The 25,641-nt window shown below is 34.9% G+C and overlaps 1 protein-coding gene across 1 annotated transcript in view; it reads right to left on the minus strand.

The window, feature by feature from the left end:
• Positions 1-25,641, minus strand: part of LRP1B (LDL receptor related protein 1B) — a 2,049,143-nt gene that overhangs the window by 159,914 nt on the left and 1,863,588 nt on the right. Inside the window, exons 67-72 of the mRNA XM_043488135.1 lie at positions 25,015-25,131; positions 17,663-17,769; positions 11,417-11,546; positions 9,644-9,750; positions 9,171-9,303; positions 944-1,066 (exon numbers count right to left, since the gene is read on the minus strand). Coding sequence (XP_043344070.1) covers positions 944-1,066; positions 9,171-9,303; positions 9,644-9,750; positions 11,417-11,546; positions 17,663-17,769; positions 25,015-25,131 — 717 coding nt within the window. The remainder of the gene's footprint in view (positions 1-943; positions 1,067-9,170; positions 9,304-9,643; positions 9,751-11,416; positions 11,547-17,662; positions 17,770-25,014; positions 25,132-25,641) is intronic.

Below are 25,641 nucleotides of genomic sequence, written 5' to 3' on the forward strand. Positions count from 1 at the left end.
CCTAACTCTTGTAAGACAGATAGATGATCGATAGATAAATCGATAGATGTGAAAGTGTTAGTTGCTCAGTCGTGTCTGACTCTTTGTGACCCTAAGAACTGTATAGCCTGCCAGCCTCCTGCATCCATGGAATTCCCCAGAGAGGAATATTGGAATGGGTAGCCATTTGTTTCTTCAAGGGATCTTCCTGACCCAGGGATTGAACCCTGGTCTCCCATATTGCAGGCAGATTCTTTACCATCTGAGCCACCTGGGAAGCCCCCAGATAGATAGATAGATAGAAAGATAGACGTGTGTGTGTGTGTGTGTGTGTGTGTGTGTGCGTGCGCACGCACGCATGCTCTCTTCAGTCATGTCTGACTCTTTGTAACCCTATGGACTGTAGTCTGCCAGGCTCCTCTGTCCATGGGGTTCTCCAGGCAAGAATACTGGATTGGGTTGCCATAGAGAGATATACAGATAAATTGATAGATAGATAATATCTGTATATCTCTATGCATATTTATCTCCCTTCTCTGAATAACCAGTCTCAGTAGTGGGTGATTTGTGAAAGTATGTGATTTTATTATGCACATTTTTTTCCATACTTATTTGTCAAAAAAATTGTTTTAACCTAAAACATCAATTGGGTACAAAGCTTAAGTCTTTATATGAACCTTACTCAATTCAAAAGGTGAACTACTCTAAATCCTCCTAGACAGACCATAATCTATCTTTTGAGTAGTGTTGACATGAGCAAGTTCAGATTTAAGAGGGCTCTCAAAGTCGTAAACTCTGAGCAGGGTTATTATTACTTGAGCAAAAGCTGTATCTGTGGTTACATGTTATCTACCTAACCCCGGGATGGCAGAATTTGTGGTTCACCTCACCACATCATTGAATCATGCTGGCGCACTACACCAGGGGAGGAGAGTAGAATCTAGAGCTGTGGGAAATGCCATACCACACATGTCAGGAGCTTCATCAGAGTTGTCTCCACAGTCGTCTTCTCCATCACACACCCAGAAATGCAGTTTGCAAAGTGAATTGTTGCAAAGGAACTCATCTGCTCTACATATATTTCCTCCTTCATTTTAAAACAAAAGACAGATATACAGCATAATTAATTCCAGTCAGCAAAACACATATTTCTCTAATTCTTAGCACAGTAGAAGTGTCTCATTTCCTTATTTTTTTCCTGTAAAATATTATACGTCCAAGCTTTTTTAAAAACAGTATTCACTGTCAACTTTTCAAAGCAATCTGATATCACCCTCACATGTATCATATTTTCTTTACAGAATATTGAGAATAAGATGATAGAATGAAGTTTTCTTTAAAAAAAATTACTTGTTTTTTTGTTTGGCTGTGCTGGACCTTATTTGCAGCATGTGGAATCTAGTTCCTTGACCAGGGATTGAACCTGGGGCCCCTGCAATGGGACATTGAGTCTTAGTCACTGGACCACCAGAGAAGTCGCGAGAATAAAGTTTTCTTAAATATAAATTTCCTTCCATTTCACATCATTTCTACATTATTGAGTGTAAAGAAACTTAGGTTTCTAGTACTAATTTTGATTACCAAAAATTATGCTCTTCTGGGAAGAAAAGTTACTTGAAAAGCGATTTAATAATTCATTTGTATCTGAAAACTGACAAACTGAATCATGTAAGACAGAAAAACCAGTAAAATGTTTTTATAGTCATAGAGAAACAACTAATTTCATAACAATTATAAGTTGGTGGGTTCGATCCCTGGGTCAGGAAGCTCTTCTGGAGGAGGGCAGGGGGATCCACTTCAGTATTCTTGCCTGAGAATCCCAGAGACAGGAGCCTGGTGGGCTACAGTCCATAGGGTCACAAGGAGTCAGGCATGATAGAAGCAATTTCTAATGCATGCACGCATGCAGAAGTTGGTGATGTGATGAAATACTGTGCTGTGTGCTTAGTCACTCAGTTGTGTCTGACTCTGCGACCTAGGGACTGTGGCCCACCACGCTCCTCTGTTCATGAGGATTCTCCAGGCAAGAATACTGGAGTGGGTTGCCAGGACCTCCTCTAGGGGATCTTCCCCACCCAAGGACTGACCCCAGGTCTCCTGCATTGCAGGCGGGTTATTTAACATCTGAGCCCCCAGGGAACTAGCTATTCTAATAAACACTGTACTATGGGATACTCTTATGAGTATTTTTAATTTATTTTTAAAGAATATATCTTTACTTTCAATTTAATTTTTAATTTTTTGGCTGTACCACATGATATGTGGGATCTTAGTTCCTTGACCAGACCAGAGATTTAACCCCATACCCTCTGCGTTGGAAGCCCAGAGTCTTAATTACTGGGCCTCCAGGGAACTTCTTTGTGACCATCTTTTAAATGTTTTCATCCTTTCTCTTTTTAAAATTAAATAGAAAGCAGCAAGAATATATGGACATTCTAACTTTAAGTTAAATACACCTACCACAAGTAAAGGACACAGAGTATAAATAAACTTTAGTTATATATGTCTAGATACATAGCACTATATAGCAGAAACAGCAATGGTTAGGGAATTAAGAACTTGCTTTGTTTTGCTTTGGAAAAGTGTATTAATTTCTATGGAGCTTAACATCTTCATATCTTACAAAAGAGGTATGATTAAGATTTATAAGATCATATTTTCACAGCTGAGTAATATTCCATGGTGTATATGTACCACAGCTTCCTTATCCATTCATCTGCTGATGGGCATCTAGGTTGCTTCCATGTCCTGGCTATTATAAACAGTGCTGCAATGAACATTGGGGTGCACGTGTCTCTTTCAGATCTGGTTTCCTCAGTGTGTATGCCCAAAAGTGGGATTGCTGGGTCATATGGCAGTTCTATTTCCAGTTTTTAAGGAATCTCCACACTGTTTTCCATAGTGGCTGTACTAGTTTGCATTCCCACCAACAGTGTAAGAGGGTTCCCTTTTCTCCACACCCTCTCCAGCATTTAGTCCTAATGAGATGGATGAAACTGGAGCCCATTATACAGAGTGAAGTAAGCCAGAAAGATAAAGAACATTACAGCATACTAACACATATATATGGAATTTAGAAAGATGGTAATGATAACCCTATATGCAAAACAGAAAAAGAGACACAGAAATACAGAACAGACTTTTGAACTCTGTGGGAGAATGTGAGGGTGGGATGTTTCAAAAGAACAGCATGTATACTATCTATGGTGAAACAGATCACCAGCCCAGGTGGGATGCATGAGACAAGTGCTCGGGCCTGGTGCACTGGGAAGACCCAGAGGAGTCGGGTGAAGAGGGAGGTGGGAGGGGGGATCGGGATGGGGAATAAGTGTAAATCTATGGCTGATTCATATCAATGTATGACAAAACCCACTGAAATGTTGTGAAGTAATTAGCCTCCAACTAATAAAAAAATTAAAAAAAAAAAAAAAAAGATTTATAAGATCATATTTTCAAAGAGTACCTGGGGAAACAACACAAAGAAACTTGATGGGAATGTAAAATGAAGATAAATGATTGCCTTCAGAGACTTATACTACCAACTTAAATTTCATATATAACATAAGAAATACTGTTTCCATATTGGCAAGATTTGATGGTTGAACATGTTGACATGTTTAAAATGGATATGTTTATTAAAACATAGAGCTGCAGACTGATACTGCTCATCCTTGCAAGCCTAGAAAATTCCAAGAAAGAAGTATTATTCATCTTGTGGATATACTTTTGAGAGAATAATAACCCTAAGCTTGTTAGGGTCAATAAGCTCTTATTCTTTTGAGCTTTGACTTGCACACAAATCTCTAGTAATTCGCTTTCAGTAGCAAAGATTTACTTTAGGAAATGAGGACAGAATCAGATTTGGGTTTTAGAGTGACAACCTTAGCTACAGTGTGGAAAGCTTAAACATGAAAACAGGGAGAGTAAAGCTAAGACAAGAAAAAAGACCAGTTTGAAGAATGCTTGCAGTCAATCAGAAAAGAATGGATGGTAACTTGATTTAGAGTAGTTGTTGATATATTTGAGAACTCTTCAGGAGGTAGAATCGTCAGGACCTGATGACAAACTTGATGAGGGGTAAAGGGAGATGAGTAGTCAAACACAGGACTCAATTTTTGGTTTATTCGGACCATTTGGTGAATGCTGGCATTATTCAATAAATAACAGAGCATAGCATTTGGATCAGTATTGGTGGAAATAATGACATAATCCATTTAAGTTACTGGTAAGACAACCATGTGGTGATATTTAACAGGCTAGAGGATAAATGTATCTAAAATACAGGAAACGTTTCTGAACTGTAAATGCATAGTTGAGAATGATCAGAATATAGATGTTACCTGAAATTTAGAAGATAACCCAGAGGAAATTAGCATTGAAAGATTGAATGAATAAAGCAAAATCTACAAAAGAGACTGAGAAGTAGCCATAGTGGTCAGAGAAATATCTGAAAAGAAGGTAATAGTTAGCACGTATAAATAATGCTAAGACAGTAGATTTAGTGAAGTGGTGGTGGGTTTAGAAAAATGTTTGCAGTCGGTTATCATATACACAGAAGTAATAGTTCCGAAGTTTGGCCTTAAAGGGAAGGAAGAAAAGAGGAAGTTGGGTAAGTCAGAGAGCTTGATTGCTTGTATGGAGTAAAACAGATATCTGAACGGGTATATAAATGCTTCTGAGAAAAAAATCAGCAAATAAAGTAAGGTAGAGGATACAGCAGAGGGAAAAGGTAATTCATATGAGTTCTCTGAGAATCAAGAAAGTGTGAAGGATTTGAGATCTTAAACAAATAAAAGGATTATCCTTAGACTGGAGATGAGACAAACCTATTTTAAGAGAAAAGAAAGGCTAGGCATAGAAATAGGTAGCTTAATTAATTTTGTGTCCAGATGTTAAAATCAGCTCATGAGTTTTACTGCTGCTGTGAAGTAGAATGTGAGAAAGAAAATCAACTTTTTAAAAACCTGGTAGGGTTAATGGTAGAGAGAGATGATTAAAAATATATAGGTAGATTGCTTAGAATCTTGAGTGATAGTTCAAACTGAGACCAAGAATTTATAATACTATCAATCATAACCGTTCTAAGTTTTCCTACAAAATGCTTGACAGAACTGGTACAGCTCACAGTGACATCCTTGAGCACTAACAAACTCTAAGATACAGATAAATTCAAGTCCTTAGTGAGTCCAGCATGATGAATGTCACCATGTGAGACTTCTGACAGTTCAATATCTGGCTTTGGGATGCCCCTTTCTTTCAAACTTGCAGTGTTCAACTATACCTGCTCAGTCATTCAGACATGTCTGACTTTTTGAGACCCTATGGACTGTAGCTTTCCAGGTTCCTCTGTTCATGGGATTTTCCTGGCAAGACTACTGGAGTGGGTTGCCATTTCCTACTCCAAATGTTCAGCTCTAAAATGCCCTAAACCTTAAAATAAGCTCAATCATCAAAATCAACACAAGAAAATATATTACCATTTAATAAGTATCTAAAAACAAACAAACAAAAAAGATAGGACAGTCTTTAGTATTAAAGATATGAATAGGAGTATGAGGTAAGTGTTGGCTTAATTCAGTATCAAAATCCACAGGATATGAAATAGAGTTGCGTTCTTTCAGAATAAAGATTCTAATGACTAAATCGTATCACGTATTATATTCTAAAATGGATGAAATTCAAACAGAATTTGTGAATATCCTTTGATTATTCAAAAAAATTAAAAAAAGAGAGATTAGTAGCACACCGGTCTTGTTAAAAGGAAAAAAATATGAGTTCCCAAAGGTATTGAATTAGATAACATTATAATTGTCCCCATAAGAGTGTCAGACATGCCACTATTTTTATTAAGAAGAAGAGAAATACATATGAAATCATAATTATAACACAAAGGCAAAGGTTTTATGATAATTTGCTAAAGGCTTCCCATTGTACTAGGAAAAATTTGCATTTCAAACAAATGCATCAAGGGGTTCCAAGATATCCTAACTTAAAAAGCGTATTGTGAAATGGCAGTAAGCGCACATAAACAATTTAAAACAGGCATAATTTAAAGAGATTAACTGGATTAGAATTCCAGTTTCCTAGTCATGTTCTTGATCAGCTCAATGGGAGGTTATTAGAAAAATAGAAACAAGCATTGTAATTAACAATAACCTATGTCTAAATATAATTGAGCTCTTGGCATTTTCATAGAAATCTGGACAAATATATCATCACAGAAAATATGAATGAAGAGTTCTCATCTTAATTTGGGTTGAGATAAGCTTAAATGTATGATAAAATTTGATAACTTCTATGATTAGAAGCTAATAATTGCTAAAAAGACTATCTTTTCCATCAAAATTGGTACAAAGAGTAAAGTTTGAACGCTCAGGCCAAAACAAATACCAAATTTCCTTGAGGCAACATGTTCTACCTTTAAAAATGTGAATGCTGCTTTTAATTCCATAGTATTTGGGGTTTCTTTCCTTTTAAAGCAAACCAGTAGAATTGATTCACGAGGACAATGCTCCATGTTTACCCTGTAGCTCTCTTACCTTCAACCCACCAACACTTAGCCCCTGTTAGCTCATGTGTCCATATTTGAGATGAATGGAAGTAACATGTAACAGAAGAGATGTATATTCTGGCATTTTATTTCTTCAATGTCTTGAAGTGCTTTTATCCAATACTTAAACCACTTCCTGGAAGCAATCAAATGCTAGAAATTTGAACTTGGTCATATCCATATAGGATCAACCACCAAGATATTTCACTGAAATTTAATTACCTGGGAGCAAGGAATCCAGGAAATGTTAGATGCAGCCACAGAGAGGGGAGAGAAAATTTGACATATTTCTAAATGGTTTAATTCAAAACTCTCAAGTCTATTTTTTAGTCAGTAAGTTTAAGCATTTAATTGAGTCATTTTAAATTTGAAAGTTATCCCAGATTTCAAAAGCTGTAATTTTCAATGTTTTACTTTAATGTTTGATGATTTTTTAACCTAGAATTCTTTGTTTAAACACATTTGTATGAAATCCAATATTTAAAGAGTAACCAAATTCTAACAGGATTGTCCCCCACTCCCCACCCTCCCAGGTACAGATTCACTCTCCAGGTATTTCTACAGTTCTTGGAGAACTGCGGCTGGGCTTGATAGTATTAAAACCTGAATGAAGAAACATCCATGGAGATAAAATAAGAAACAAGATTTCTTGTTCCCCATCATCTCAGTCAATTCTCAGTGCTATTACATAGTTCAAATCTTATCACCCCTTCCTTTTTTAATATTAGAAAACTCCTCAAAAGCCTTGTAAAACTCCTCAATATGTGTTATATTAAAACTAAGTTCCATAGCATGACTTTTCAATTACTTGTGACTCCTAAATGGATCAAGTTTCCCTCACCTCTGTGACTTTGAACATAATGATCCTGCTGCCTGAAATGTATTTCCACATCTTGTTTGCACAGAAACATATTACAACAGGGAAATTTAGTCAAATGATACAGAAGGTGAAATGGGATCATTCTTTTATAACCCTGACTGCCAGGTTATGATATTTGTATCTAACCAAGAAAGAGTTTTGAGTGAAGATTGACATAACCAGAGTTACACTTATATAAGATGAACATGGCAGCAGTGAGTAGGATGTATTGGTGACCAACTGGGTCACCAATAAGCCTAGATAGGAAAAATGAGGAAAAGAACAAGACTTGTGAGTGACTGAAGCTGAGGAGATGGAATTTATTAATGAGAAAATACTAAATGATAAGAAAGTTAAATTGGTCCTAAAGTCTTTGACTATAAGATGAGTTTTTGGTCCCAGAATGTTCACAAAGTTTGCTTTCTCCAGAGCAACCAATTACAGACAGCGAGTGTGAGAACTTAAGCAAAAGTAGAAACAGCTATTATGGAGGTTTAATCTTTTATGATTTTCTATAATGCACTGCAGATTCCAAATAACAACTAGGGTTTCTTCTGCTGATATAATACAATACTTTATCAGATTTGGAATAGAAATACAGTAAGTCATAAAGGTTTGATCTAATACTAAAGAAGGTAGAAGATATTTTTCTTTGAGTGACTAGATATTTACAGAAGTAAATACTTTAGATCCATTTAAACTTTATAAACAGAGTGCCTGTTCAAATGCTTTGCAACATGTATCAATACTAACATCATCTCTGTTGATGATGTTTCAAATATTCTAAAATGTAAAGTTTAGAGGATCTTACAAGTAAAAATAAATTGTGCTAATTAATATATCTAACATTATGAAAATAATAAGAATGCTATAATTCATGGCCATTTTAACATTCACCCTTCAATTTCTTTGCTTTCCTCTTATTAACTGTAAAATAGCAATAAGTGCTGTTTTTAAAGTGGTGATTTGCAACTAAAAAGTTATACGTCAGGAAATATTTTCACATAACTAGGAAAAAATGATGCTATAAAATCGAAAGTTTCTTCCAGACTTCAAATAATGTAGGTCGTTTTCTCAACCAAATGGCAAGAAACAAATTTGGGGTCCAACCTACAACCTATATATGATCTAGCATATTAGTATGTGTGATATAATATACCATATGTTGTTTTTATTCTTTCAGAAACAAGGCAAGCAAAGTGGGAGAGAAACATGCCCTGAAAATACTTTGGTAGAAATGGCTTATAGTGGCTATGTTCCCTGACCTCTTCTCACATTTCCATCCCTGATCCAACATCTAGTCCAATGTCATACTCATCATAGATACTCAAAAAACACTTGCATTTTAGTTGTGTTTGTTATATAAAAATGGATTTATATTCTTGTCTGAAAATGATCCAGATTTTGCTTATTTAGAACACTGTATTATGTGTTGAGAGGCTTTCCTGGTGGGTCAGTCGATAAAGAATTCGCCTGCAATGCAGGAGGCAGGGGTTTGATCCTTGGGTCAGGAAGATCCCCTGGGGAAGGAAATGGTTACCCATGCCAGTATTCTTGCCTGGGAAATCCCATGGTCTGAGGAGCTTGGTGGGCTACAGTGAATAGGGTCCCAAGAGTCAGACACGACTTGGAGACTAAACAATCACCTTCATTAGAAAAGGAAAGTCATTTTAATTATCTTATCCTCTGCCTTTAGCACATGATGTAAAAATTCTGCACAGCATCTTAACCGCCATTCTTGCCATTCTCTTGTCTGTAGACACACATGCAAGAGTACCTTACCTCTGTCACAGTTCTCTTCGTCACTGCCATCCACACAGTCTTGAATTCCATCACAAAGCCATCGAATTGGAATACAGTGGGCTTTATTTCTGCATCGAAACTGATCTTCCTTACAGTCAGTCACACAGTCCATCTGTTCAAATACAAGCGGGTGCTGCGGTTTTAACTACCGATAATGATATAGTCACAAGCAAAGTAAACATTCAACTGATGATACTGGAGATTTATTATGCTGTGCGGGCTTCATTTTACTTTTAATTAATGAATATCGCCTCTGCAAATGACAATACAGTTTAGTCTATGGGCAGCAAGAAGATTCACGCATTTGCTGAAATTACTGTCTTCAGTGTTCTTGTCTTGACATTGTAGACAGTGCTAAGAATCAAGATTCTGTCTCTCGATTGCTTATTACATTTTCTTTCTCAAACCTAATTCACGTAATTCAGAGATTTTAATCAAAAGATAGATTTTACCTCATCTGAACCATCAGCACAGTCATATTCTCCATTACATTTCAGAGACGCTGAAATGCATCCTCCGCCGGCACATATATATTCACTTGACGAGCAAGTAGGAGAAGCTGAGTATAAAGTTGAGATTTGGATTTAGTGAACAGAATGAACGTTGACAGATAAAAGCATAGATAAGAATATGAAAATTATGGATAGTAATGAAAATAGTTTCCATTGAATTGTATTCAACATCTGATATTAAACACTGACTTAAAATGAGCTTTACAATGTTATTGTATTGTATTGTATTAAATATACCTCATGATGTAATGGTCTGTTCATACGTATTCAACTCACTAAAGAAAAAAAGGGAGGGGAAAAACCTCTCTATATCCTCTATTACTTTGATTTTTGAAGAGTTAAATGTATTCTCTTATAATTTTAAATTTATTTAAAATGCAAAAGCCTCAAATTATTTTCAAAATTGTAATAGGATTTAGTAAACTTTGAGGATGTTAATTAATATATGTATTGTATAAAGCTAAAAGTGAAAATCTTGACATGGTCTCATAGATCCCATGGCATCTATTTGGCTATTTTGACAAAAATATCATACTTATATAAGTTTTAAGAAGTCTTTTTTTTTTTACTTAGGGTTTTAAATATGAACATGTATAATTAGCAGAGTCTGTAGAATTTGAAGTAATTCTCTCATGACATGGAAACATTTTAAACTGTAGATAAATAAGTTATAGTCAATACCCGATGTAATTAATTAACACAGGAGTGAGACACCTTTCTCAGTAGGGGCTTCAGTTTGTTAGCCTGCATTCACATTCTGGGGGTCTTGACCTTATGTTAGACCACTAGGTAGCCAAGTGTACTTACGTAATGGCTTTGTGGTCTAAATTGCTGAGTCCAGGGATGCTAAAAAGCTTTTCCCTTAGGTTTTAATTCCTTTTAATTGGCAGTGGTTGCCTAGGGATCTGTATTAATGAGTCTGGGACTATGTCTGAATTCAGTAAGAACAAAGGTGTGATCAGTTAGTAATGTGGACCATGGGCATGGTCCTGGGCTATTAGTAAAGTGTGTGTGAGGTATCTGCAGTTCTGACTCAGTCCCTCAAAATAATTGTTACACTATGTAACTACTTATAACCATATATATAGATAGATAGATAGATAGATAAATAGATAGATTACAAAGTGATCTTCCCCAGTATTTTTTCCTGTAGAATAATGTTATTAAAATTCCCAAGTATAAAAGCTAATTATATATATATATATATATATATATATATATATTTAAAGTCATGATGAAGGGATAGAAATGTATGAACTGGGTATTTTTTCCCCTATACTCTTTATTTTGAATCTTAATTTTTATTTTGGACCAAGATGTAAAAGAAATAATACACCTTCTTTATTCTATTTCATAACCTTAATTTCCGGAATTGAAACCTGACTTTGATCACACTTATAGTTTCAACCTTTTTCATTCAATTATCTTGGAAAAACAACTCCAAATGATATAGAAAAATATAGAGATCAGAAAATCAAATTTAAGGGAGTAATGCTTGTATCTTGAAATAACATCAATCTTGCCTGCCAAAACACTTTCAAAACATACAAAGGGCACACCAATGAATTTATCTACAGATAGTCCAGATTATTTCTTAAAAACAGTAAATTAAAAACAGTGCATTATTTGCCACTGTTTTATACATATGTTTGCTGAAACTTAAATTCTGAGTTAAAGTAGTGCTTAAATGAAACACTGACTCGAGCCTTTTACCTGGCTCACAGTGTTTCTCGTCTTCTCCATATTTGCAGTCTTCATGGCCATCGCATTTCCATTTTGCTGATATACACTGACCACTGGAACACTGGAACTGATCTTTGGAGCAACTTGTTTCACAATTTCTCTGACAAAAACAACACCAACATAATTAAAATTAAAATTTTAGATAAATGTCTTCAACCCTCCAAAACACATACAAGAATCTCAGATGGTCATGCTTAAACTCATCACTATAAAACATTATAATCATTTTCTAGTTTCATTTGTCTTTGTTAGTCATAATAAAACAGAGAAATATAAAAAGAACATAAATCCCATGGCTTCATCGAGTAATTAAGTTGCTCTGAGTGGATCATACTCCAAACAGACAGTTATGGGGTAATGTAATTTTAATAGTTATAAGTGACAATGAGAAATGTCAATAACCTCAGATATGCAGATGACACCACCCTTATGGCAGAAAGCGAAGAGGAACTAGAGAGCCTCTTGATGAAGATTAAAGAGAAAGTTGAAAAAGCTGGTTTAAAACTCAACATTCATAAAATGAAGATCATGGCATCCAGTCCCACCACTTCATGAAAACAGATGGGGAAACAATGGAAACAATGACAGACTTTATTTTCTTGGGGTCCAAAATCACTGCAGATGGTGACTGCAGCAATGAAATGAAAAGATACTTGCTCCTTGAAGAAAAGCTATGACCAAACTAGACAGCATATTAAAAAGCAGAGACATTATTTTGCCAACAAAAGTCTGTCTAGTCAAAGCTATGGTTTTTCCAGTAGTCACGTATGGATGTGAGAGTTGGACATAAAGAAAGCTGAGTGCCGAAGAATTGATGTTTTTGAACTGTGATGCTGGAGAAGACTCTTGAGAGTCCCTTGGTCTCCAAGGAGATCCAACCAGTCAATCCTAAAGGAAATCAATGTCGACTATTCATTGGAAGCACTCATACCGAAGCTCCAATACTTTGATGTGAAGAACTGACTCGGAAAAGACCCTGATGCCGGGAAAGATTGAAGGTGGGAGGAGAAGGGATGACAGAGGATGCGATGGTTGGATGGCATCACCAAATCAATGGACATGAGTTTGAGCAAGCTCTGGGAGCTGGTGATGGACAGGGAAGCCTGGCATGCTGCGGTCCATGGGGTCACAAAGAGTTGGACATGACTGAGCGACTGAACTGAAGTGACAATGATGATTTTGGGAAAACAAAAGGGCTAAAAAAATATTTCTAATCAGTATAGCCAGTTCTAGGGGGAAAGATTAATGTGAAACAAGAAAAAATCCTAGGGTAACTCTGTCTTGCATCAACAAAACTTAAACTTCCCCTTGTGTCATTTCTTTCCCCATCCCCGCTTTTCTCCCCTGTCCTTGTTCGTTCATACTTTGTTTGCTGTTCATATTCCTTTTCCATTCTTCTGATATTTGTTCTTAGAGAACTGGGAAATGAACTGTCAGAATTGTCATTTTTGGCTAGCTAGCATCCAGATTTTATTCGGAAATCAAACAAAATAGTAGTGATACCTTTGGGGGCCTTTCAGTTCCTTATATGAGATCAATGAAAGGGAAATTAGAAATTCACTTTCCTTGGGTATGACCACTCTGGTTGAAATGGGATGCTCCAGTGAAATATCTTGCTGAGATGATATTTTTCTGTTGTTTAGCAATTTCTATTGTTGCCAAGATTTACTTGTCTGTTCTTTCCACAAAAGGTGCCGCACTCTTCCAGATTGTGAAACATCCAGTGAATGAAGCATATGAACTGTTACTCCCCGCTTTTTCTCAGTTCCATCCCATGTAAGAAGGAGCTTATTTTCCAAATCCCTATAGTTTCCTCTTTGCTGATGACAGTTTAATTAGACTGACTGCTATATAACAGATTTTCTTCTTTCCTTCCTCCCTTCTTTTCCCAAGTATTGAAGATTTGCCATTTACTAGAGTTTCTTAAATATTAATGTTGGTAAAAAAAAATATTAATGTTGGTAAAACTGGCTAAGTGTTACTCACTCAGTGATGTCTGACTCTTTGTGACTGCATGGACTGTAGCCTGTCAGGCTCCCCTGTCCATGGGATTCTCCAGGCAAGAATTTTGGAGTGGGTTGCCATTTCCTTCTCTAGGTGGTCTTCCGACCCAGGGATTGAACCTGGGTGTCCTATAAGAGTTTCTTAAATAATAACATAAAGAAAAGGATGATTCCTCCCCGTATTTGGTAAACTCATGGACTAATAGAAGACCAGCATTTAAACCAACAATTTCAATAAAATATACTGTCAAAATAAATGAATATGGTTTAAAGACATGAGTTCTTAAAGGTTTTAAGAAAGACTTCACAAAGGAATTTTAAACAGAAATGAAACTAAGAAAAGATTTTTCACGCATAAGGATAAATAGAAATGTGATGTATCCAAGGGATGAGCTACATAATGGTGAATGACATTGGAAAAATAGCCCATGTACTGGTCACGAGGAAGTAATTTCAGATTTTGTTCACCGCTTTCCTTTTCCATGTCCATCACTGTGCCTGGGACACATTTAATAAGTAAGCATTCCATCAAAAGTTGCTGAATAAATGATTGAATGAATGAAGTAGCAAATGTAGAAAATGAGGAATATATATTAAAATTTTATGTAATTTATGGCTACCCACTCCAGTATTCTTGCCTAGAGAATTCCATGGACAGACGAGCCTGGCGGGCTACAGTCCATAGAGTCACAAAGAGTCAGACATGATTAAAGCAACAGCATGTATGCACCCACACATATACAAGGGATAGAAATAGTGTCTATGAATCAAGAATCTAATATCATGCAATGATTATGATAACTGCTCAGTATATTTTGTAGAATTAATTAATGTTTTTCTCAGCCATAGGGCTAATTCAAGTAAAAGAGCTCAATAATCAGTGACACTATTCTATTTGTATTGACAATAACAGAGAAGGTAATACTTCTAGATACTTTTCCTACCATCAGGAGATTTTGATTTATAATATATTGCATATAGTTGATGCATGTGTCTGTGTCTATATTTGTGGGGTTTTTAATCATTATCTTAGACATCTTAAAACACATTGAAAAACAGAGAGAATAGAATAAGAAGACCCATGTGCTCATCATGCACATTTAACAATTATCCACACTTAGCTATTCATGTTTCATAAATCTCTCTCCCAGTTTATTTATATTTTGAACTTTAACATAATGACAATAGCTTCAGAAAATTAATACTATCATGGTATTAATAGAAAAATTTTAAAGTTATTCCCAATCCACTTTAAAAATTTCCTAATTTTCTCAACTGTAGAAAAATACTGTTTGGTAAAAGAAAAATCTAAAAGAACCTATACATTGAATTTGATTTGAGTTTCTTTTAACGTATAACTCTTTTCCATTCCCCTACTTTTTTTGAATGCCATTTACTACTTGAGAAAAACAGGTCATTTGCTCTATAGATTGTCTCACATTCTGAATTTGACTGAGTAAATACTAAGAAAGTTACTAGAAACCTCCAAAGTAACAATTGAGTTTTTGTTTAAATATTATTATCAACTCATATATTTGTATACATTATTATATTTCAACACATTTCAGTCATTTCTTTTTTTTCTTTCTGAGGCTCAAATTGTCCCTTTTGTATGTAGAAAACCCTGCAATTTTGCTCCTATGTATTTTGGACACTATCCCAATGGTATTGTTTTCTGGCTTGACAAGATGTTAGTGGCTCATTTTGTCAATTTCCTTTCACAGATCTAGAATTAAACATTTCTCAAAGGAGTTTCGATTCTGTTTATTGGGTAATGTAGTTAGAGGTCATGATATGAATACTAGAGATAGTCTATAAAGCTGGGATGTCATTGGTTTTAGGATTTTTCAGTGGCAGAGCTAAAAACATATATTTTTTAAAAGAGAAAAAACAATCAAGATCTCAAGTTGATACTTTTGAATTTAAATACAGGGTTTTTATTTACTTGCATTTTTTCTACATTCATATCTCCTTTATTTTACTTAAAAATTTTGAGTGTTAGTAATATTAAAATATTTTGCACTGGAACTATTTTACTCTCTAAGATGTGGATTTCAAATTAGCTAAACCAGTGTTATTTAAAAAACACATGTATGAATATAATTTAAGATTCTTTTGCATTTCTTTTCATCCTTACAATATGATATACTGGATGAAGAGGTCAAATATATTTTAAATTCACTTTAAATAGTTCTCTGTGTTTGCCACTAACCTGATACATAATTAAATTGATCCAAGTTTTTGGTTTCTTTATTGTTTTGGCTGGAAATTAACAAACTAATTCAGTTAACATTCATACAAAAAGTAATCCTTACAATTTTCTCTTTTGTTCCCAGTATAAGGATATCCTGTATTTAATTATGCTTTCTAGCCATCTGTTCAGCTCACCTTTTTGTTTGTTGACAATGCAACCTATCATTCTAGATTTTAGAAAGGAAACAGAAATCAACTGCCTGTAATGTTAGCCACTTAATTACATATAGACAGTATGAAAAGTCTGTAAATGTAGAGAAAGACTACCTTTAAGAGAGTTAATTTGATTCCCTAGTGACATTAGCATAAAAATATCTGGATAGCGGAGATATATTCAGACACCAAGAACTGCATCCATGAACTTATAGCATGAGAGAAACAGCATGGATAAGGATATCTACTTTCACATGAATACCATTTTGAAAAAAGAAGTGCTTAATTTTGTTTATGTATACTGGACATCTAGTGAAAAACATGTAAGATGAAATCACAAGCCTTCAGTAATATATCCCCACCTTTTGATGTTTCACAATTGCATGGTGCTGATAGAACATATTTTTTTTAAAGAAAACAAAGACAAAACATTTTAATGGTATGGATGAATTTATATGAAATATATTTTCCTGACTGTGAAACATTTAATAAAATTTTTGAATAAATATACTAAGTAAATACGTAGCTGGGCACTGTAAGACTTTAACTTCTCTGTGGATTTTTAAAACTGTTGTTTGACTTGTTTTGTGACTAGCCCAATGAATAGAAGTAGTATTTTTCACCTTCTCCTAAGAGACCTTTGCAGCCTCAAGTTTTAAGGTTTCAGACTTTCAGGTGAAAAATAAAGTGCATTAGGTTCCAAAATCTAGACTTGTACGTGATTAGGGGGACTTTTCCAAAATAGTGAGAGAATGGAGAAGAATTGTCCAATCTTGATAAGACTCCCTGAAGGTTGGGGAATATCTAGTTTGTGCGGGTTCTATAACTAGGGTCTTCTGAAGAGGCAGGTAATCAGTGGATACCTAAGGAAGCTGGACTTGAAACACAAAAATCTCCAGAGCAGCTGGGAAGATTCTTCCCAAGTCCATAGTCAGTGGGAGGCCCTTCGTGAGGCTGAGGACATGTCTGTGTCAATCAGAGTAGTAGGAGTCTAGGCAGTCGTTGTGCGTCAGGAGGAACCATGGTGGTCACTGAGGACCAGAGACCTCATTTTCCCATCTGTGGCTGGACTTGATTGTCCAAGTGCTGCGTTCCTGATGGTAACATCAGAAATCACTAACTGAGAAAACCATGTAAAGTGACTGACTACTCCTGTGTGTCATGTAGTATTTTTAAAGCAACATGGAGTAATTAGTATCTGAAACTCTAATACATAGATGCATAAATAATGAATCGTGTGAAGGTTTATAAATGTTAGCACAATCTGAGATTATAGAATTATCCAGAGAAATTCTAAACTTCTTCACTTAACTGTGTGTACATAGAACTTATTATAAATGGATTGTGAGTCATCATCTAAGCAAAGCTAAATCTGTGGTTTCATAAAAATTGATGACCCACATCTAAGTCTGTAAGACTATATCTACTGAAGAAAGAGTCTGGGGAGAAGAAACTGTTTAAAATGCATAAAAATATTAGTCCTGACTATAAATACTGCTGCAAATTTACGAACAAATTCACAGATGGCAAAGGCATCAGCTGTAGGGAATAGGGTTTCCAAACATCTTATTCCCAATCCAGCCATTCACTACTTGAGGTAAAACAGACTATAAAATTAACTGTCAATAGTAGCACAAGAGCTATTCCCTATGCGTGTAGCACAGCACATAGATATACATATCTTAGCGTGTCAGGAGCAAAGTGCATACAGAGCTGCCCCTGTCACACTCCTTGAATGGAATAATAATTAAGAATGTAATTTTAAGGACCCACTTTATTTTTTGTTTGATTTCTCAAAGATGCCTACCTCATCCGAGCCATCTGCACAATCAAAATCTCCATCGCACCAAAACCTTGAAGAAACACAGTCCCCGTTGGCACAGAGAAAATCTTTCAGTGTACAGGTCTGTGGCTCTGGGGACAGAAAAATAGCACAAGTTATTCTATTACATGCAACTTCATTCTAAAATTTATATGACATATGACGTGAGGTAGTATTAAGAAAAAAGGTTAGCCAGGCACAACCAATAAATTGTTTAGAAAAAAAAAAAAAAACATTTCATGAAGCATCTATGGGATGTAATGTAATGATTTTTCAAATTTATTTTTAAAGTCATGAATAGAAAGTGGCATTAGAGACAAATGGAAAAAAATGCAAAAGATAAATAGCCTACTGTTTAAAGAAAATGCAGCAGTAAAGTAAAAAAAAAAAGGCATAAAAATCTACATATTAAAGTAAAACAACAATTTTTCCAGTTGAAATTCTAAATCATATTATGCATTTACTTAAAGGATATAAGACATTTTGTTACTCCCTATGGGTACACAGGACTATTTATTAACTGAAGAGTCTAAACTTTGGTTCATGATTTTTTATTATGTATTCTAATGACTTTCTAATTCTTCAGTTCTCCCTGGAAAATTCAGAGCTCTTAGAACTAAAAGGATATATGGGGATATTATTGGACATGATTGGGTGGGTAAGGATCGAAGCGGCCGAAGGAGATTCTTCTTTGAAAACTGCCTATTTATTTATGCAGTTGTTTGCTTATGCCTTACCTCATTTACCTGCCATTTCAGATAATTTGCTAACTGTTAATTTAATTATGCTTCACCATTTTCCATATAGGACCTGAGCCAAATATTGTGACTTGTTATTTGGCTCAACTCCTATGCGGGATATGTTTCATCTGGACAATGAGGTAGGAGTGCAGAAATTTGTCCCTAACAAGTAATCAGTATAACTGCTGACCATCACCTCTTGCTTGGTTTTCATTCTCTAAACAGAACTGATATCTGGCATGATGAGAGACCCTCATTCCCCCTCTCACTAACTGTATTTACAACTGTCCTGTCTCACACACAATAATATTCTTGTTCAGGTAAAACAGAAATAGGCAACAGAAATAAAATTTAAGGAATAGTCCTATGAAGCATAATTTCTACATAAAGATTGTGCATAATTCAGCCTGTATTTAAATATCGCTCTATATAATCACTTGGTTTCTCACCATCGGGTAACATGCGAATGTTTGATATCATGAAGGCTCCTACATTTCTATATAAATATCCCTTCTGAGAACACTGGAAGAACTTTGAAAAATGTAATGTGTATTGAGCATTTTGTTCTGCTCTGGGACTTTATTGAAAAATGTGAACTTCTGGCTATGAATAAGATAAGATGCTCATCAATAGAATGAAAAAGAGCCACTAAGCGGAGGGTCTCCCTCATTTTTAAATACTCCTTTGTTTAGACAGCATGACAAAAACAGTTTCTCTTTTTGTCTTTGTACTATATTCACATATATGACATTTTAATTTTAAAAACAACTTACTAGTAATATTAATAACTATAACAATAATTTTAAAAATGCCAGCTACTGAGTGTTCATTGGAAGGACTGATGATGAAGCTGAAACTCCAATACTTTGGCCACCTGATGCGAAGAGCTGACTCATTTGAAAGGACCCTGATGTAAGATTGAAGGCAGGAGGAAAAGGGGACGACAGAGGATGAGACGGCATCACCGACTCGATGGACATGAGTTTGGGTGGACTCCGGGCGTTGGTGATGGACAGGGAGGCTTGGCGTGCTGTGGTCCATGGGTCACAGAGAGTTGGACACAACTGAGCGACTGCACTGAGCTGAACTGAACCGGCTACTGATATTTTATTTGCTGTTAGGCACTAGGTGAAGATAATGCCAAGTAGTTGATTAGCTCATCAGTTAATGTTAACAATTCTATGAGATAGGTGGGCTTTTCTGGTGGCTCAGATGGTAAAGAATCTGCCTGCAATGCAGGAGACCTGGGTTCGATCCCAGGGTCAGGAAGATCCCCTGGAGAAGGGAATGACATAAGGTAGATACTATTGTTGGACCCTTTTTTAGATGAGTATTTTGAAGCAGAGAGAGGATAAAAAACTTATTCCAAATCACCCTGCAGGTAAAAGAGTTAGTATTAAACTTGGACCTAGGTAACCTGACACGAGGATCTGTACTTTTACTGCGAAGCCATATCATTGCCTCCATACAACCGAGGAAGTAATAAGTGTTCACATATTACAGGGATTGACATTAAAGCCCTGGAAAGTCAAGTTAATTGTCCAAGGCACACAGCTAGCAATGTCTATTTTACTTTACAGTAATAATAAAAGAAAACCCTTCTTCTCTTTGTATCCATCCATGCTGAATCTGTTTCACTCTCCTTCCATTTGCAGACACACATCGTTTTATTCTCAGGGAAAATAAATTCTAGTAAAATAAATAAATAAATAGAGGCTCAATTTTTGAATAGTAGTAAATAACATTGGATATTTGCATTAAATACTAAACAGAAACAGTGCATTTGATACAGATTATATTTAGATATTTTAAGAACAGCAGTAAAATCTTTAATTTCATGATTTTAGGGTATTGAAACATGATAATTCTTCCTTTAATATTCTCATTTGCTTTTATTCTAATTAAGAACAAGTGTGTTTATCATGGCCTCAACAGGCTTTTACACACTCTGCTACGGGCAGGGCTGGATGTTGTTAATTCAAGGTTATAAAGGAAATTGTGTAGCCAGTAAATCAAGGTATTTGCCCAACAATTCCACAGAACATTTGATCTATAGAGAGTTGCTTTGACATTTTTAACTATTCGGTTCCAATAGAGGAATAAAGGATCTAAGAGACTTGCTTGGAAAAGCATTTTTCAGTACAAATGGAAATTCTGTATGTGCTACCATGTTTTTAAAAAAAACACCAGAAATAATAATCCTGAATTATTTACACACACACAAATGTCATCAAGGAATGGGATAGCTAATGCGTTTCTAACTTTCATCTAAATGCCTTAGACTCTTTTGCCACTAGTTCTCTCATAAAGAAATTCTCTCTTGAGGAAAATGTAATTTTGTTATGAGAGAAGATCCTAAGTTATTGTGTTATCTTATCGTTTACCTTGCCTTTAATCTTTTCAGGATAAAGTAAAAGATGAATTTTTAGAACTTGGCATGATATCATTTTTCTTGTGAAAAAGAACCAAAAAATGACTTTACCTGGCACATAACCCATTTGGAAAGAAAATTTGAATGTGGCATTTTCCCTAATATTTCTAAAATGTTCTTCCTACACTGCCTTGGTCTTATATTACCTATTCCTGAGATCTAAAGTAGATAGGGAATCCCATATATGAACGATTAACCAGGTTTTTCATAAATCTCATCTAAACAAGCTAGATTGACAGCCAAGAACATGCCTTTACAAGGCATGTTTCAGAAGGCTGATCTGGATTCTATAATAATGATAAAAAATAGGGGTATCATATAAACTGGTCACTCCCTTTGATAGTAGTGAAGGCATAAACATCCTGCCTCAGAATTGAAAGGAGCTATAGGAGACAACTTGCACAAAATCTAAGAAGCCATAGTCAGAAAATAAAAGCAAATTTCAAAGCCACAGAGTTAGTGGCAGAGAATAAAAGCTTCCAGACTCCAATTTCTCTACTTAGTATATTATCATAAACTCTTGGTGATAAGTTCAAAAGTTATATCAGTGTGAGTGTGAACATCTGAGGAGAATTTTTAGAATACAATTAGTATAACTGTCATGCTATACAAATAATCTTCTGATATAAATTTGGTGTGAAAGTACTAGAAATTCAAATAAGGCAGACGCAGCTTGTCTCTCAACATAAACCTTTATCTAGTTGATCAAATTATTTGGTACTTTAAAATCCATTGGAGTGCCAGTTACTTTTTAATAATGCAAAGTTGTGAAATAATTTTATTTTGTACATCAATTACTTAGAAGGCAGACATACCACATATATTTGTTGCTGATGAAAATAGTACAGATGTTGAGATTTCTTAAATATTTCCAAACCTTTGCTCCAGATTACTAAATGACTTCAATAACAATGAAATTTTCTTATTTTTAAGAGCAGAAATCATTGCTGAAATAAAATGTCCCTGCTGAACACTTAACAAGGGAAATGATCATCAGATGATGATGAAATGACAATGGGCTAATTATCCTATGTAGATATAAAAAATTAGAAGGCATATTAAACTAAAACATAGCTGGCAGTTAATTGCTCTGCTGCTATTCCAACTCTTTCCATATCTATGCCTGGAATATTTCCAACTCAATTTAAAAAGTTAATTCATTATAAGAGATTCATAAACAAAGAAGCCCAAAAGAGAATTTTATAGTAAATTGCTAATATTATAAATATGTGTCAGGCACTGTGCAGATCATGGGACATTGTCCTACTTCTTCAACCATCTCCAGACATTTAAATAGGGGAACTCAGATACATATGATAAATAAATAAATGAGACAATCAAATGTGAGTGAATTTAGCAGTATGCAGGCCTTTAAAACAAATGTTGCTATTGTGTAAGACTGACTGACTAACTACCTCTGGTATGTTTCACTACTTAATAAAGGCTAACAATAAATGACAAATGTTCACTAAAATGCATATCTTTGACTAATGACATTTAGAAAACATGATAACAATATACCACTGCCCTCTTGATTATACTGTTGTCATCTATATATAACTATATATAAAATTATGATATGTATATAGTATGTAGTCATAATTATAATATGTATTATATCATGTGTATATAATGATAATAGTTTTGTTATTATTATATACATATTATTTTAATAGTTTCAATATATAATAAGACATTGGAAACATCTTGCAAGCATTTTAATACAGCCACAGTATTTTTTTCTAAGGCTGACTTCTACAGGACTAATCTCTTGGAGCTCCCTATAGATATATTGTATTTTCATCTCATTCTTCTGAGACTCAGCTTCTGTCTATGTAGAACTGGTGGCGTTTTCAATGCTTTAATCTCCCCATTTCTCTGGTCTAGTCAAGATGGTATATTCAAACACCACTTAATGATCTACAGCCCTTGATCCTTACTCTTAAACATTCTTCCATTTTTAACATGCTATCTACTCTGATGTTTATCCTGTGTACACCTTCTATTCTTCCATGTCACAACTATAATATGCTTAATTCTCATTCACTGCCATCTTTTCTTGGAAAATTCATCAATATTGCTTGTCTTAGCAGGAACTAAAAGAGATCCACACATAATTGGGTATTTTATATTGCAATGCTTGATACTGCAGTCTATTCCCTTGCTTTTTCTTAAGGGCTCTGTGGCTACAGTGATTTATCACTAAGTTTCCATGGTGACAAGTGAGATGCAATTGTTCCTTCTCCTAGCTTTCTTGCATCAAAAGATGACTTTTAGGAGATGTCAGCAAAATTATATTTGGCCACTTAGGAAACCCCAGAAGACTCAGAAGCCAGCTATCTCAGCCCTTCATTCATCCCCTTCCTGTCTCATTAAAACAGCAACCTAACTTCTCACACCATTTAAATTACCACTTGAATAAAGGTTCTTCCAAGATGTGAGTCTCCTTGTTGCCTTTCTACCTCCTTCTCTTGTTTTCAATATCCTTCAGTCACAGACGCTTCCTCTCTGGTATATTATTTATGAAAGTGAAAGACACTCAGTAGTTTCAGACTCTTTGCTACCCCGTGGACTATACAGTCCATGAAATTCTCCAGGTCAGAATACTGGAGTGGGTAACCTATCTGTTCCCCAGCGGATCTTCCTGACCCAGGAATTGAACTGCCATCTCCTGCATTGCAGGTGATTCTTTACCAACTGAGCTATCAGGGAAGCCAAGATAATATTGATAATTAACACTAAATTTTCCAAAACTAAGCTGAGTAGCTAATCTGTGTATTTAAGCTCTGAAATGAAATTTAAATAAATAAAAAGTTAGTATGCTTTCATTGCATACTAACGGGTTGCATTAAACCTCATGATACTTTCATACCAATTATGAAACATACATAATTGTTTCTTTTTTGAAATCACTCTTCTAGTCTTACCATCATCACCCCCATTAGATTTTTATTTTAATCACTGGACAGAATCTGAGACCTGCTATATAATTTTTTTTAATTAATGTTTAAAGAAATCTAAAACACTCTAATAAATCTCTGCAATGCACTTAACATTTCTAAAGAGTATATTCAGTTGGGAGATATTTATATGAAGATATAGTAATAAAGGTTTCTATATTCAAAATATTTCATAATCATAATTATCCAGAGATTTCATACTTAAGGTCCCTGATCCTCAAATACTACTCAGCTTAAGTTTTGAAAGTGACTCAAACCATTAGTTGGTATTTTGCAAACTGAATATCCAAGTAGTTTATTAAGGCTGTGATTCCACTAATTGTATGCTTTTATATAATATATCCCAACATTTTAATATAACAATTCCTATTTTGTCTCCTGCATCATGGGAAATGAATGCCCTAAGTCCAATATATAAGAGTAGATATTATTGTTATCATAAATTCTTTTGGGAAGTAGTAGAATGTTAATATTTAATAATGGAATTTGATTATTATCTTACTTTGAACATGCTTATATTGCCTTTTTGTTTAAACAGCAGTATAAGAAAGTGCTGGTAAGAAATACATTCAGAAATGAATGCTAGAAGATAGAGATACTGTCACAATTTTCTATATTGTCATGCTTTTTAGAAAATAAAATCGCTGGCTAATTAATGTTTTTTAAACTTATTACATAAAAATGCAGAAGGCAGAAGATGAAAATTGCTTTATTCTATTTTCAGAGAAAAGCATCCTGAATACATATGGTGTTCACCACTCCAGAGAGAATAAATGATATTACACTGAAAGATGCTCATGGGTGAATTTGTAGTGTAAATGGATTTGAGACTGAAATAAAATGAATACCATCGGTTAAAGAATGATATGTTTTGTACTGTCTCCACATCATTCAGCTCTTTGTATGAACTTGCATCAAGGGTTTCTTTCATTGCATACTAACGGGTTGCATTAAACCTCATGATACTTTCATACCAATTCTGATAACTGTAAGAAAATAACTCCCAGGATGAGTCGTTTCAATAATTCTACCATTTGAGATTCAGGTCAATTTAGTCTGAATATTCTTGTTCAAATGTGAATACATGTATAAAAATGTGAGCTGCAAGACAGGTTCAAATTCATATCTTAACTAAACTAAAAATTGCTATCCTGCTTATTGAATAGGCTGTCAAGCTTGCAACGTTCTCAAGCAAGAGTTACTTACTACAGTTTTCTTCATCTGAATTATCACTGCAGTCATTTTGGCTATCACACCGCCAGTGATCTGGAATACAGTTGTTGTTTTTACACTGGAATTCATGAGGACCACAAGTCTTTTTATCTGTAATGGAAAGAACCAGAATTTGCATTGTTGCCTTCCATAAAGATATCCCTCACGGTGTCCTCACTGCAGTGTGAATCCAGGGGACATGACATTTCCTAGGACCTCAAGTCAATTCTTAACTGAGAAGCATTCCTAGGAAAAATTGAAGGCAAATTCTGACTAATATTTCATTGTGAGCTAATTACAAAGCAACTGATTGGACCATCCACTCAACACAAATCAGTCAATAAAAATAAAGATCAAGATTACTGAAAGCTACCCTTCTCTTTAAGGTACTCCTTCCCTAAGCCATCTTCTATTTTTGCTATAAAGTAGCAGCCATAAAGAAATAGTTATTAACCAAACTGTGTGGTTGCCATCCTGTCTTCCTTCTTTAGAAGTTCTTACTCAAAATTTACCTATGGTCAGCTGATCTAAATGTATAGATTATAATAGTGCCTAAGTAAAGACCTTAAAAACTGTTGAAGTGCCAGCTCATCTGAACCTCTAAATAACCCCATTGAGTAC

This window comes from Cervus canadensis, chromosome 15 (assembly GCF_019320065.1).
Source record: "Cervus canadensis isolate Bull #8, Minnesota chromosome 15, ASM1932006v1, whole genome shotgun sequence".
NCBI lineage: Eukaryota > Metazoa > Chordata > Mammalia > Artiodactyla > Cervidae > Cervus > Cervus canadensis.